At 37.0% G+C, this 15,502-nt stretch overlaps 1 gene segment (V, D, J or C); it reads left to right on the top strand.

Moving 5' to 3' along the window:
- Nucleotides 1–4,603: 4,603 nt before the first annotated feature.
- LOC105496608 (T cell receptor alpha variable 8-3-like) lies at nt 4,604–14,155 on the top strand. The segment is given in 3 exon segments: nt 4,604–5,046; nt 5,155–5,564; nt 9,053–14,155. Coding segments are annotated over 3 exon segments (564 nt in total).
- Nucleotides 14,156–15,502: the final 1,347 nt, after the last annotated feature.

Below are 15,502 nucleotides of genomic sequence, written 5' to 3'. Positions count from 1 at the left end.
TCTGATGCTTATTGATGTATGCTGTATCTTTTCCATCTATTTATTTTTAAACTATCTGTGACTTTAAAATGTGTTTCCTGTAGGTAGCATAAAAGAGCATCTTTTCTTTTTATCTACTTTGTTAATCTCTGTTTTTGCATTGTGAAGTTTAGATAATTAAAATTGAATATAAATATCAATCAGGTTGAATTTAAGTATATTTCATTACTGTGTTTCATCCATATTCTGTTTTTTGTTCTTTTTTTCTGACTCTTTTGGATTATTTAAATACTTTTCAATTTACATTTTAATTTATCTATGAACTTTTTGGCTATAACTCTGTACTTTTTGAGTAGTTGCTCTGGAGATGGCAATGTACATGCCTAAATATCCCAGGTCTTATGTGAGCAAATACTGTACCTCCTTATGTGAAATGTCGAAATTTTACACAATGTCCCTTTATCTACCAACACTAAAGTTTGTTATTGTTGTTCATATGTATTAGTCACATACATTGAAAACTTCACCAGGCCTGGCACAGTGGCTCATGTTTGTAATCCCAACACTTTGGGAGGCAGAGGTGGGAGGATTGCTTGAACTCAGGGGTTTGAGACCAGCCTGAGCAACAAAGTGAGACTCCATGTCTATGAAGTATAAAAGAAATTAGCCGGTTATGGTGGCACTCACTTGTAGCCTCAACTACTCGGCAAGTTGAAGCAGTATGATAGCTTGAGCCCAAGAGTTCAAGGCTGCAGTTAGCTACGACAATGCCACTGTATTCCAGCCTAGGCAATAGAGCGAGATCCTTGTCTCAATTTTTTTAAAATCACAATATATAGAAAACTTTACCATACAATGTTATAATTTTTGCATTCAACAATTATATGCACTTTATAAAACTTAAGAAGAAGAGTAAGAACTATTTTATACTTAACAGCTATTTATCATTGCTGGTATCTTCCTTTGTTCCTGAAGATTTGGGTTTTCTCTGATACCAGGGGATATAACTGAAATTCCCTTCAAACTTAAAAACTCCCTTTAGTATTTTTTCTAGAGCAGATTTGCTGGGAAACATATTTTTCACTTTTGTTAATTATCTGAAAATGTATTTTTAACTTGCCCCTTATTTCTGGAAGATAGTTTTTACTGGGTCTGTAATTCTGTGTCAACACTTTCCCCCACTCACTTTAAAGATGCCATTTCATTGTCTTTTGGCCTCCATGCTGTCTGAATAGAAATCCATGGCCATCAAGTACTTGTCCTCCAATGATGTAATATATTGTTTTTCTCTAGCTGCTTCATATATAAGCTGTGTACACACACACACACACACACACACACACGTACACATGACAAATTATACAATCTTTTGTTGTCAGTGATATAATTATAATGTGTTTAGATGTGGTTCTCTTTGGTTTTGCCTTGTTTGGGGCTTGAATTGATAAATGCATGTCTTTCAATGAATTTGGCAAGCTTTTGGCCATTCTTTCTTCAAATATGTTTTCTGACCCAATATCTTCTCTCCCTCTAGGACTCCAGTTAGATATAATTTAGACTTTAGAATATTTTCCCACAGGTCTCCAGGGCTCTGTGTTTTTTCTTTCAATTTTCAAATTGATGTTAAGGTTTGTCAGTGTTTCCTGACCTTGGCACTACTGATATTTTGGGCCTTATAATTTTTTTGGGGGTGTGGGGCTGCCCTGTGTGTTGCAGAATTTTTAACATCTCTACACTAGATGCCTATAGCACTACACACCCCAAGTTGTGACATCCAAAATTGTGTCCAGATTCGCCAAATGTCTCCTGGGGGAAGACAAAGTCAAAATTAGTTGGATTAAATAATCTATATTGATCTATTTCCAATTTTGCATATTCTTTTTTTCTATCATCATTTTGCTATTGAGCCCTTACTGTAAGATTTTTATTTTTGATACTGTATTTTTCTGTTCAATTTCTATTTTTTTCTTTACTTTGTGGAACATAATCAAAAGGGCTACTTTGACATCTTTGTCTATGAGTTTTAGTATCTTAGTCGTCTTGATATTTGAATTTGTTGATCTTTTACTTCAATATTAGTTCATTTTTCTGGCTCTTTGTCAAATAATTTTGATGTACATCTTGAACATTTCAAATATTATGTGTGTACACTCTGTTTTCTCCTCCTCTTCCTTCTTCTTTAAAAAACAATCATCTAAAAAATGTTAATGTTTTTGTTTGAGCAGAAAGTCAGCCTAGTTTGGTTTACACTGTTAGTTGTTTCTCCCCTTTTGTGGAATTTGGTAGCTCAAAATCAGTTCAGTTCTCTAATCATTTGCAATGCTGGTTTGGGTTTATACCTGTCGTGTGTAGCTCAGGGATTAGTGAAACCAGTTTGCGTGGCTCAAATCTCAGGTCAGTTCCTGAACTCTCTGCTACATTGGTTTTAGTTTCTCCTGCATGGGTGCCGCTTGGGGGTAGTCTGAGACTGGAATGGTGGTTCAAATATTAGTTAAATAACCTAAGATTTGCTGTTCTGGTCTGAGTCAGGTTCATGTATGTAGAGTCTTGGGATCAGCCTGAGACTTAAAACTATTTTCCATCTCTTCCCTAGGGTCTCTCTTTTCTAGCCTGACTCACAGAGGCAGAAAATTGTGTTTCTTGAAGAGTTTTGACTTCCTATATCATTACCATATTGTTGTATGCATTGGGGCCTCCCTCAGGGCAAAGTCGAGAGAAAGAAACAGAAAAAATATGAAATTCACCCTTGTGCAGGTTGCTTCTCCAATTTTTGACTTCCCTACACAATCTGCTAGCTCTTGGGTAATTTCAAAGTCCACAGTTAGTTTTTTTCTTCTTTTTTTTCTTTTTTTTTTTTGTATTTTGTTCAGTTTTTACTTGCAATCCATGGCAGAGATTGGCTGTAGGTATCTTAAAGTTATCTCCTATTCTACTATGGTCCTGCATTAATTTGTGGTTGTCCATAATATTCATCAAGAATGGCTATTTGATGTTGTCTTTTTCCACCCTCTTTAGTTGTATTGCCCTTTTTAGTTAACCTAATTCATTTTTTATATTTGCAAATTTTTCTCATCAAGATTGTGGGACGATTTAATTAAGGTCTTAATTTTTTTTGATATTTCATTTCTTATTTTTCGAATTTAAGAAGGTCTTTCTTTGGTGCAAAAAAATTGAGAATGCATACTTGTTTTTATAAATAATTCAAATACTATATTTTTTCCTAAAGTCTAAAAATTTTTGTATTCTGAATTATATCTGGATTTAAGAGTATGTTAATGCATAGTAGGACTATTCAAATACTACGTTTTTTTTTAGTACCTAAAACAGAGCTGATTAGTTTTAAATTTTCTCTTTCACTGCCTATTTTTTTCATTTCTGATTTTTTGCTTCCTTTAAATGAACCATGCATTTTGGTATTTGGGGCTGTGTTTGGAGACCCTTAAATCTTCCAGGTAATCATGTGTTTCTTAGAATGCTGCCAACACCCTTCAGTGAGAATATTCTATTTATGATCTTATTTAACTATGAGGTGTTGCTTCTACTACTATAGGGGATTGAATAATTCCTTTACATTCTTCCAGTGCAGAGCAAGAGGCAATGTTCCAAGACATCACACAATCCTATGGCCTTTGACTTTGAGCACACTGGGCTTTGCAAATGCTCAGCAACTTTGAGAAAAGTTAAAATGACCACCATTCTGAAATTCAGAAGAAGTTGTTCCTCATAGCTTATTTTCGAATATTTTTTTTTCTGCTCTGCTTTAATCTTCAATATAATCCCACCTACTTTCTGTCTCCTAGAAATATGTCACCAGATGACCTTCACCAGATGACCTTCATTTTTTTCTACTCTTGTGAATTTTAGTCTATTTCCATTTTATTTCTATTCTTTAATTTAGGAAGAAATATTCAAGAGAAGGGAAATGAGCATATGGCATTAAGAATTAGAAGTTTACACTCAAAGGCTACACTTTTACAAAATGATAGCATTACTTAATTTTCTTCATTCAAGACAATCTTTTCCGACAGGAACAAGTGAATCAAGAACCCAAAGAGAGAACTGGGCTTATACTTTCAAATCAAAGGAAAGAAGTATTCTGACTTTGTCAAGGGTCCCATTAACCACAGAAAAAGCAGTGACTTTCTCCATTCTCATGTTTTCAGAGTTTTATTTTTGTTCCCATCTACATTTATTATTATTTGTTTTTATTTTTAAATTTCAACTTTTATTTCTCGCTTGTTGTGGTTGTATTTCCTTCAGCCCAAGAGGTTTCTGTAGTTTTATTTTCTTTACCCCTAGAGGCAAAGCCTTCCCATCATGAGTTATGCCTTGTCATTAGTTGCATGGAGGCACTACTCTCCTTATGTGAAATCTTTTCCTGTATGGCTGCACAAGCACCATCCGAGGGAAATGTCTCTACCATCCTCCATCACCACTGTGGCAACACTGAACCATCCAAAACTCAGTCCAGGGCAATTGGTCTGAGCCCAGACTCTCGTGGACTCATATCTAAATTCTGATATACTTTCAATAACGATTCCTCTGTGAGGTGACGTATTACTCCATTTTTACGTGAAATCTTATTGCTAATGGACTCTAGCACTAAAACACCATCATAGATTTGGTCAGGAGGAAACACGTCCTGTGGAAGTTTTGATACATCTCAGAAAACAGGAAGAACACACTAATGAGCGGTCTCTGCTAAACTCCCGTTCTGCACTTGGCCTCCAGAGGGCGAGGCTGCACAAACTGGAGCTTTTGTTTCTGTTGAAGATCAATTCACTGCTCAGTTTCTTCTTCCTGCAGCTGGTTGAGTTCTTTCTAGACAGAGACAAGTGACAAGAATCAGAGGTTTAAAAGCAACCACATTCATCTCTGCAGGTTTTGTAGTTTTATATAAGCAAGGAGCTCGTCCAGCAAACCTTCCGCACACTTCTTGTTCTTGGTCTCTTCAGCCACTTTCCTTCTTGTTCTCTGGAGATCTTGCAGAAAAGAGCCTATAGTGTTTCCCTTGCTCAGCCATGCTCCTGGTGTTCATCCCACTGCTGGGGATACATTTTGTCCTGAGTGAGTAAAATTTCTTTATGGTCTTTAGTTTCACAGGTTCTGACTAGAAATGCTTACTTTTTATACTGAGTCTGCACTGCTTTCACTGATAGCACATTGTTTTTCCAGGAACTGCCAGAGCCCAGTCAGTGACCCAGCCTGATATCCATATCACTGTCTCTGAAGGAGCCTCACTGGAGTTGAGATGTAACTATTCCTATGGGGCAACACCTTCTCTCTTCTGGTATGTCCAGTCCCCCGGCCAAGGCCTCCAGCTGCTCCTGAAGTACTTTTCAGGAGACACTGTGGTTCAAGGCATTAAAGGCTTTGAGGCTGAATTTAAGAGGAGTCAATATTCCTTCAACCTGAGGAAACCCTCTGTGCATTGGAGTGATGCTGCTGAGTACTTCTGTGCTGCGGGTGCCACAGTGCCTGGGTCTGCAGGGGGAGCTGAACACAAACTGCCTATGCTAGAGAAGTTTTCAGAGACTCAGTGTATCTTCCTGTGGCATTTTCAAAGATCTCTTGCTTTTAGGATGGTGAGTGAGGCAAAGAAAGCTGAGCACATCCAGGCATTTCTATATAATTCTGCAATTCCTGCTGTGTCCCATGTCAGGTAAACTTTGTTTTAGAAGCTTTTTGTTAATTGAAGAAACTGCATAATAGGAAATAGTATTCTAGAATGATGGAGGAGACATACTTCTTATCACCTAACAATCAGGTTCTCAAGGACCTTTCCTTGACCGTGACTGCATTAAGTGGTTGACTATGGGAATGTTGATATGGTCTAGGATAACCTTGGTTTTCATTTATCATTTAATCTCTCAACTAACCCAGAAAACAAAAGATAAGCTTCTCATGTTCTTACCTTGCAAGTTTGCATTCTTGAGCTGGTCATTCATAGGGTATTTTCTTAGAATTTGTTTTTTCTGGCTTTAACTGTGCTATTCAGGTTTCAGGGTATCTTGTCTCAGTAACTCTATTTAGGAAGAATTATGAGAAATTATTAGCCAACGGTGAAAGTTTCATTAGAATCATGAAGGACTCAGAAAATTGTCACAGCGATGTGAGTTCTGGCAACTAGGAATAGTGCACAAGGAGAATGAAGATTTAGAATTCATCAGTGTTTCTCCAAAGACTTTTTCACAGTTATAAAAATAGCTTCTATTCTATTGATATATTAATTATGCAAATCTACACTGTAAGTTTTTCTATGAAATTCCATTCATCTCTTCTAGCTACTGACACTTATACTTGTTGCTTTCACTCTGTTGTTACATGGTTTCACTATTGAAATATTAAAGATTGATTCTTTTTTTGGAGATAGGGTTTTACTCATTCACCTAGGCTGGAGTGCAGTGGCATGATCATAGCTCACTGCAGCCTTGACCCACACCCCCAGCCTCAAGCAATTCTCCCACCTCAGTCAGCTTCCTGAGTAGCTGAGACTACAGGTGCACACCACCATGCCTGGCTGATTTTTTTTTAAATTTTATTTTTAGTAGAGAAAAGGTCTCACTATGTTGCCCAGGCTGGTTTCAAACTCCTGAGCTCAAGCAATCCTCCAACCTCGGCCCCCCAAAGTACTAGTATTATAGGCATGAGCCACTGAACCTGGCCAAAGATCGATTCTTTTATAGTAACATTTTGATAATCTGTCATGTGGTAAGTTTTGCGATGCCAAGCTCTGTTAGAAATACTGATAAGAGTTACAATGGTACTGGATTCCAGGCAGCTGCTGGAAAGTATAAATGTGTGACTGTCTTATGTCTAGAGTGGAAAGAACTGTATAAGAAACTCCTTGTCTGCTTGCTGCCTCGGAGGATAACCAGTGCTTCGGAGGAAAAGGAGAAGGAGAAGGAGAGGGCTCTTTAGCTGCCATTTAGCTCATACTATAATGTCTACGAGGGTAGGTGCATAGGGACCCTGAAAATATAGATCAAATTAGTAAATTGTGGGCAATGGCACTCCTTAGCCAAATGGTGAACCAAGATGTCAACAGTATGTTTTAGGATGTGGTGATATGACTACATGTGATAAATATGTTTAAGTGATTTCTGGAATGCTGTGAGGAAGGTGAATGATGTGTCAGATATATAAAATTATGAAAAAGAAATGTATGCTCATTTAATGTTCCTGCCTCAGTCCCTTCCTTCTTTGCTGGTTTTGGACCACACTCTCATCTACCACTGATAAGACAAATACTTTCAAGTGACTCATTGTCATCAGCTCAGCCACGCTGCCCAAAAGGACTCATCATAGTATCATGAGCACTTTATGCAGATCGATTTGAGAAAGAACTGCCCATTTCTTTTGATTCTGATCTCAAACTGAATATTAAAGAAAAATAAATTTCATACCAAGGACCCTAAGCAGCTGGGAGAGCATTCCCCTTCTGCCTTCAGGGAGAAGCATTCACTTCTGCCTGAAAAATCAAAGTAGTCTTGCTTCCTTCTATTAATAATTTGTTGCTTTTATATAAGTACATGATTTGTAGGAGAAACTTTCCAAAATAAGGAATTATATTAAGAAAGTGGAGATTATGAGTTATTTTATCAATGATATCAATCATTCTGACTGTTCAGAAAGAATTCTGAATTTTCTTGTAATTAACTGATCTTACCACATATTCCATCACCCAGAAACAGGTACCCTAATTGAAAGGCGGAACATTTTACTGAAGATCAAGCTAGAGCCCTGATTGGGAGACAACAGCACATATGCTAAACATTTTCTTCTCTCCCTACATCGTGTTTTTATCTTATGTACAAGCTGTTGGAAATAAACTTTATAATTTAGTGTAAAGGTAACAGAATTTTCAGGCTGAGTGAAGTGGCTCTCACCTGTAGTTTCTGCACTGTGGGAGGCTGAGGCAGGAGGATCACTTGAGGCAAGGATTTCAAGACCAGCCTGGGCAACATAGCAAGACAACATCTCTACAAACAATTAAAAAAATTAGCCAGGCATGGTGGTGCCCACCTGTAGTCCTAGCTACTCAGGAGGATTGCATGGGCCCAGGAGTTCAAAGTTACACTGAGTTGTGATCATGACACCGTTCTCTAGCCTGGATGACAGAACAAGATCCTGCTTTTAAAAAAAAATTTAGGAAGGACTGTCCCTGAATTTGAAGAACTATTAATGTAATCAGTGATAAAGTCAATGACTTTTGGGGTTGTGCATCTCTTCATTTTGGAGAAAGAATGAAAAGTTCTTCAGTTGCAAGGCGGATTTCTGTATCTCGAAGGAGATAGAAGTATAGAATTATTTTGTTGTTGTACATGTTTCAAATGTGTGTAGAAGAATGTGTGTGTTGCATAGAGAAGCTTGAAGTAGTTGAAGGAATCAATTTATTGACTCTCAGCTCTAAATTCACTCTTGCTTCTTCTGTGAAGGTGGATCTGGAACCTTCGACCATTTTCCTTTGCCAGTTGACACAATGTTAAGCTTTGTAGTAGAGAGTCAGGAAGAAAAGGTTTTGCTTTCTGCTTTCCGTGTGCTCACTCATCAGGATCCTGCACCATGGGAGTCTTCTCCAGTGTCCAGTTCACGCAGAGCACTTGCACCAGTTTCCTGCAGTGCACAGTGCCCAGGAGTTTCCTTCAGAACCCCCCTGTTTTGGGGTGATTCTGTGGAAGACAGCCTGCAGTGAGACACTTCCCCGTGAACAGCTTTCCCCAGTGTCCTAGAGGATGATTTTCTGCCATGTTCTAGAGGGTGGATTTCTAGCAAGTTCTGCTGGTACAGCACCACAGCGACTTCCCTTTCATCCAGTGAGCCACAGCTGTGTCTTTTCAATAACATCTGGGTCTCAGCCCTGAGGGTAGGGCTAGAGGCCTCTTCCCTGGTTATCCTACCCTGCCCTAGGAGTAGAGGCTGCACCTTATGTCTGCTATTCCTACAGGAATAGGAATAGCAGAGTTTTCTGTTTTTCATATTATTCATTCTCTTGTTACTCTAACACTCTGTTTATTAATCCTTAAAATCTTTCTGTTGAAATTATATGGTTTCTCTTTCCTGATTGTACTAGACTGAGACATGCACCAAGGACTTCAAGCAACTGGAAAGCATCCTCCATCTCCCCTCCCACTCCTGCCTGAGATATCAAAGTAGTTTTCTTGTTTTATTTCTCTATTGATTTATTGTTTTACTTACTTATTGTTTTATTTACATTATTGTTATATAATTATGAGAAAACTTTACAATAATTTTATTAAGAATTTGGAAATATTGTTACTATGTTAATAAAATTAATTTTACTATTAACATTTTGTGCACATTATACACAGAATACTATTATACCATTGGCGCAAATTGAAATCAATTTTAAAAGGTTTTAGCATACCACACAAACAGGCATTCATTCACCTATGAGGATGTGTCTGGAGATTATAATTCTAAGTCATTTTTCTTGCATGTAACTCTCTTAATACATCATTATTTTTTGATTTTCTATTTCCTTCAGATGGAGGGAGAAGACAATGATAATTGCAAAACCATCTGTAGACAGAATATTTCTGTCACCCTAGAAAGTTTTATGTGCGCCTTTCTAGTCAACTCACCTTCTGGAGACAATAGATGTTCTTATTTCTATCACCTTAGATTTACTTTACCCATTATAGACTTCAAATCAATGGAATCATACATACTCTTTTGTGCCTGGTTTCTTTCATTCGTCGCGTTTTTTAGATTCCCCCATGTTCTCATGTGTATCAGTCTTTCATTATTGCTATTGCTGAGTAGTATCTTATTATATGGATAAAGCACAATTTGTTTATCCATTCAGCTGTGCACACCACTGACTGGACATAGAATCTTTTAGGGATTAAATCTTTGGTATCATTCTTAAGAGTGCAAGGTACAGTTGTTCTAGATGTTTATATCCTGTATTTCAAGGGTAGGGTGTGCCTCTAAAATACTTTTGTTGAAACATGTATCTTAAATACCTTTATTAAAACACCATTTTCTATCATTCATTATGCTACCTAATATGTCACTAGTTTTGCAAATAAAAACCCAACATCTAATATTGCCTATGCTATTTAGCAAAGCTTTGGGTATTATTCAAGCTGTGGGTAGCTGAACTGTAGTTTCCTCTGTTGTGGCCTTATGTGTTAATAACAACAGTGGGTGACCACCCTGGAGTTTGCTTTCTTGACTAAGTCAGTTGACTCTCCTTAGAGTTGAGACTTAACCAGCACATACCCAATATCCTCTGGCTTTTGTCGAAAAGATTTAATGTAAATTATACATCCTAACACTGTGGTATTTTTATTCTTACTTGGTAACTGATAGTCAGATATTATGAACAAAATTTAGGTCATTGTTCCTGCAGGTCCTGAAGATCTGTAAGTCATGTAATTATAATCCTTGCTCAACAGTCAAATTGTTTTTTGTGATATGTCTTATATAATGGGACAATAAAATTGACCTTTATATTAATATTCTAAGGCTGGCATAACAAAATACCACAGACTAGGTGACATAAACAACATAATTTATTATCTCAGAGTTCCACAGGCTAGAAGCTCAAGATCAAGTTGTTAGCAGGGTCAATTTCTTCTGAAGTTTGCAGATCATGTTGCCTTTTCACTGTGTCCTTACATGGTCTTGCCCTTGAGGGTACGCATGTCTGTGTCCAAATTTCCTTTTCTTATAAGAACAGCAGTCATACTGAATTAGAGTCCACCTATGTGACATCATTTTACCTTAATTATTTCTTTAAAGACCCTATTTTCAAGCACCGTTATATTCTGAGGTACTGGGGGTAAGGGCTTCAATATGTAAATTTTGAGTCGGATAGAACTCAGTCCATAACAACTCTCCAAGTAAATATTACATTCGCAAACAAAACAGTTGAAACCTTTATGCACTGCTTTACTAATTTCTCTTGCACACAATAATCATGTATAATTTTGATGATGAGATTTTCCTGTATTGAGTTTCTTTCCAGAGGAATGAGAAATGTGCAATTACAAATACAGATAACTTATAAAATATTCTAAACTGCAAAAAATCAGTGATAAAAATTGAAAGCTCTTTTTCAGAGGTGGCTTCTTTTTCCTTTGTTCCATTGGGGTGCAGAATTCTTTCATGTTTAGATTTGTTCTTTCCTGAAGATAAATCTTAATTTCTGCTTGGTATTTTATCTCTGACAGTTTTCCTTTCTTTCCCCATTCTGTTTTCTGTCTGAATGTTATTTTTTTTTACCTCTGTCTTATTGTTTCTCTAATATTAGAGTCTACCTGTGCAGAAGCCGATTTAGCTAACTTGCTATTTTTCTCTTGCACTCCTCCTTTACCACCTCATCAGCAGAACTGACATTATAAAAGAAAAAGAATTGAAATTCTTTTGAAGTTGTTTAGGACAAATGCAGTGGGTTAAGCAGATGAGGAAGGTGGCTACAGTCCTTAAACACAGGAGAAGCGGGAAGAATCCCATCATATATGCTCAGCTTTCTTGAGGATTGTTTTCTGTTTTTTTCAAGTAGTATGTATCAATATTTTAAATTTTGATTCAATCAGAGAATCTTTTTAAAAAATATATGTTTTGATTGCTGACATGCTTGGATCCATTTTAAATTTATTTGTTTTACATAGTGTTTTCTTGATTTTTTCTTGTTTCTTTTTAGCCTGTCTTCTCTTGCATTGATAGTTTGATGTTTCTTCATACTGCTTTGAAAATGTAATGTATATTTCTGTTATGATAAGTACCCCTGTTATACAAATGTATGTATAGAAATATGCATATAAATGCATGTATATATGTGTATGCATACATAAATCTAATTTTTATGCCCAATGGTATTCTTTTTTTTCCCTCAGTGTTGTTCTGTAACATTTTTTCCTTGTATGTCCCAGTCCTTCTCCTTTACCTCCTGCTGACTTATGATTTTTAGAATTACCTTCGTGGCTGATTGGAAGAAACTACACATAGCTATATACATCAGGACAATAATTTCAGCAAGATATTATGAAATGAACAATAAACTATAGCTCCAATGTACATTAAGAAAAGTAATAGAAAAGAAAACCATCCGACACAATAATTGCAACATGAATTTGCTCCCTTCCTCCTCAGAGCCATTGTCCCTGATCTTCCCTCTGCCTGGAGTGTTTTTCACCATTGGCCACATAGATGCCTTCACTGGCTCATAGTCTTTGCTCCTGGAGAAACATGGGAACATGTGAATAAAGTAGAATGCTCAAAAAGTTTATTGCAGCATTGTATTTCATAGTTAAAAAAAACCGTTGTATTAGTCTGTTCTCACACTGTTATAAAAAATGCTGAGACATGATAATTTATAAAGAAAAGAGATTTAAGTAGCTCACAGTTCCATAGACTGTACAAGAAGCACAGTGGCATCTGCTTTTGGGGAGGCCTCAGGGAGCTTTTACTCAAGGTGGAAGGTAAAGAGGGAGAGGCCGTCTTACATGGCAAAAGCAGAACCCAGAGAGAAAGGAAGGTACTACACACTTTTAAACAAACAGATCTCAGGAGCACTCTGGACAGTAGCAAGGGGGAAATCCACCCCCATGACCCAGTCACTTCCTACCATGCCTGACCTCCAGCATTGGGTGTGGAATCCTGATTAGGGAAAAGGAGTCAGGCTGGCAGGACCAGGGGAAAGCAAAGGGATAAAGCAAATAAGCTATAGGTCTGCCTTTTTTTCATGGTCCAGGACATATAAACAGAAAGAGGAAGCAGATAAGTTATAGGTATTTCTTTATGGCTTGGAACCTATAGCTCTCCTGAGCAAATAACATACATAACTCACAGACTTCCTGCTTATCATCAAACACCTCTATCTATCATCCAAAACCTCAGTTGACAGAAGAATGCAAGTTAGTTCCTTGCTACCTTAGTTAGATAATGCTACCTTGGCATTATCAGTACTGCACGTAGCACTCTGCAACCCAAAAACATCCTGTAAAATCTCCAGCAAGCCTTTGTTTCCTTACCATCAGCTCCTCTTCTGCTGATTGCTCCCTGGCAACTACTTTCACACTTTCTTTAATAGATCTGCCTTTCTTTATCTACAACAGTCATGGCAAATTATTTTATCCCAACACCATGAGCCCAGGTAGTCATCACTCACCTGTGACTTTGAGGATTACATTTCAACATGAGATTTGGGTGGGGACACAGATCCAAACTATATCACATATCATCTTAAGTCTTCATCAATAGGAGAGGACTATATAAACTGAAGTATATCTCTAATAGGATGCAATGTAGCAGAAGTTACCATATGTGTTAATATAATAAGCTCTACAAGATACATTATTGAATTTATAATGTGAGTTACAAAAAGGTATGCATGAGGTGTATCATTTTGTATTAAATTTAAAAATAATAACCAAAATACTATTTATTTTCAGTTTTTTTTTGTATTTAGTACATGTATATAATGCTATAGTAAAACATTTGGAAGTATCAACTCCAAATTGATAAGATGGAGGGAGAATTAGGGTAATGAGTGATGAAAGAATCAGAATTGGGAGTGGTAGTAAAAGTAGATTTTTGTCTACCTAGTATGTTGTATCACTTTTAATAATTTCAAATGTTCATCAATTCTTTCTAATATTAAACCAATAAAAAGTCATAAAAGCCATCATAAAGGTTTATCCATATCCTATTCTATTATCCTCATGAAAAAGGAGAGAAAGGGGAAAATGACCACCCTCTTTATAAGGTCTTGTCCAACCTTCCTAAGTATTTCCCCCACCTCTGGGATCATTAGCTTTTAGTTCACACTCCGCTTAGGATCGCAGTGTGATTTTATTATAGATTTTACTGATTTTATTATAGACATGTGTAGTTTTGTACTCTTCAGTAGATTATAAACTAATGTCTCATCACTTTTTATATACTCTTAAAACCTAATAAATTAATCACTTATGGTAATACTTCAAAAAATCTTTTTGGATTTTCTAAAACAAAATCAGAGAATTCAAATAAATTGCACAAGATGGGAATTGCCAAATTATTTTAAGATATTAATTTCCATGAAATGGCATTTTAAAAGTGGTAATTGGTTCACTGTTAACCCCCATTCAATCTAGGCAGTTACATTGTTTTCTGACCACCTCCGTTTCCTTCATAGGAAACGTGAAGTGAATGGGGCTGTGTTGTGTGAGCTACGTTGGTGCAAAGTGGTCGTTGTTGATAGTTTCAGTCCACTAGGGGGCACTCGAGGAGTTCCAGAAATACAGACTTTTTCTGATGTTCTCAGAGGATGGAACAGGGTACAAGAGGACATGCGAGTCAGTCAAATCACAGATAACAGGGAGCTAGTGCGGGGTGGTGGGTGATGTGTGTGTAAAGTTCATCTTAGGTTTTCAGCTCTGACATTCTATATAAAACCTCAGAAAGCTGGAGTTCACAGGTCTATGAATCCGTTGTGAAGATGCTTCTGTAAGCAGAGGTAAGGGAATTGGAGTTTTAATGGGCATTGGGAGCATGGACGCTCATTAGAAAAAATCTCCATTACATGTTTTCAGTTTCTAAATTCTTATGATTAAAATTCATGAAATTCACTGACCTGGAAATTATTCTAAATACCCCTGATATCTGATCTTTTCTTATATCTTCTCTGAGACTAGAAGGAAGAAGAATAAACAGAAGAGAAGAATATAGGAATAAAATAAGGATCAAGAACAGAAAGAGAATAGGGAAAGGACAATATTTAATTTGACCAGCAATGTGTGGCCTGGTCAGAGCAGTTGTGAGAGCCTGCAGGGTGTGTGGGGAAAGGTCTGGACAGAGGAAGGGGAGAGGTAGAAATTAAATCAGAGTGGATATCATACACACATCCTATTTTTCCTCCAACCAACCAACCTCTAGTTGGAAACATTTTTTAATCTCCTAATTTCAAGAAACTATTTATTTCTAAATTCGCAATGCATGTTATCAAATAGTTTTCATTTATCAGAATTTTCATATATTTGAATTCTCTAATTTTCTGTCAAACTGTGTAATTTGGGAAATGGGGTTTCTCTTCCCATTACTCTTTAAAGCTCTACTTAACCCAGCTGAGACACAGATTCTTCTGAGAGGTACCATCTCCCTTCCTCACATATTATCTGTAAACTACTCTTACATAAAGTGCTTTAAAAAAACCCTATATCTTCATACATTAGAAATAGTGCCTCTTCCTCTCGTGAGAGATTGCTGTGCAGTCTCACTGGGCCACTGTGGGTGGTTTCCTGTTCAGATGAATTTTTAAAACTTATGTTTTTAAACTTAAAAACTTTTAAATAAAAGACTGATCATGAACATTGCAATAAGGCATGTTGAAGAGTTATCTGAATCCTTCAAAAAGTTTAGAAACTCAGCCAGGCGCGGTGGCTCACACCTGTAATCTCAGAACTTTGGGAGGCCGAGGCGAGCAGATCACGAGGTCAGGAGTTCGAGACCATCCTGGCTAACACGGTGAAACCCCGTCTCTACGAAAATTATAAAAAATTAGCCGGGCATG

The sequence above is a fragment of the Macaca nemestrina genome, chromosome 7 (genome assembly GCF_043159975.1).
Source record: "Macaca nemestrina isolate mMacNem1 chromosome 7, mMacNem.hap1, whole genome shotgun sequence".
Taxonomy (NCBI): Eukaryota; Metazoa; Chordata; class Mammalia; order Primates; family Cercopithecidae; genus Macaca; species Macaca nemestrina.
The sequence above is the reverse complement of the archived record's forward strand: the minus strand, read 5'-3'. Positions and strand labels throughout refer to the sequence as shown.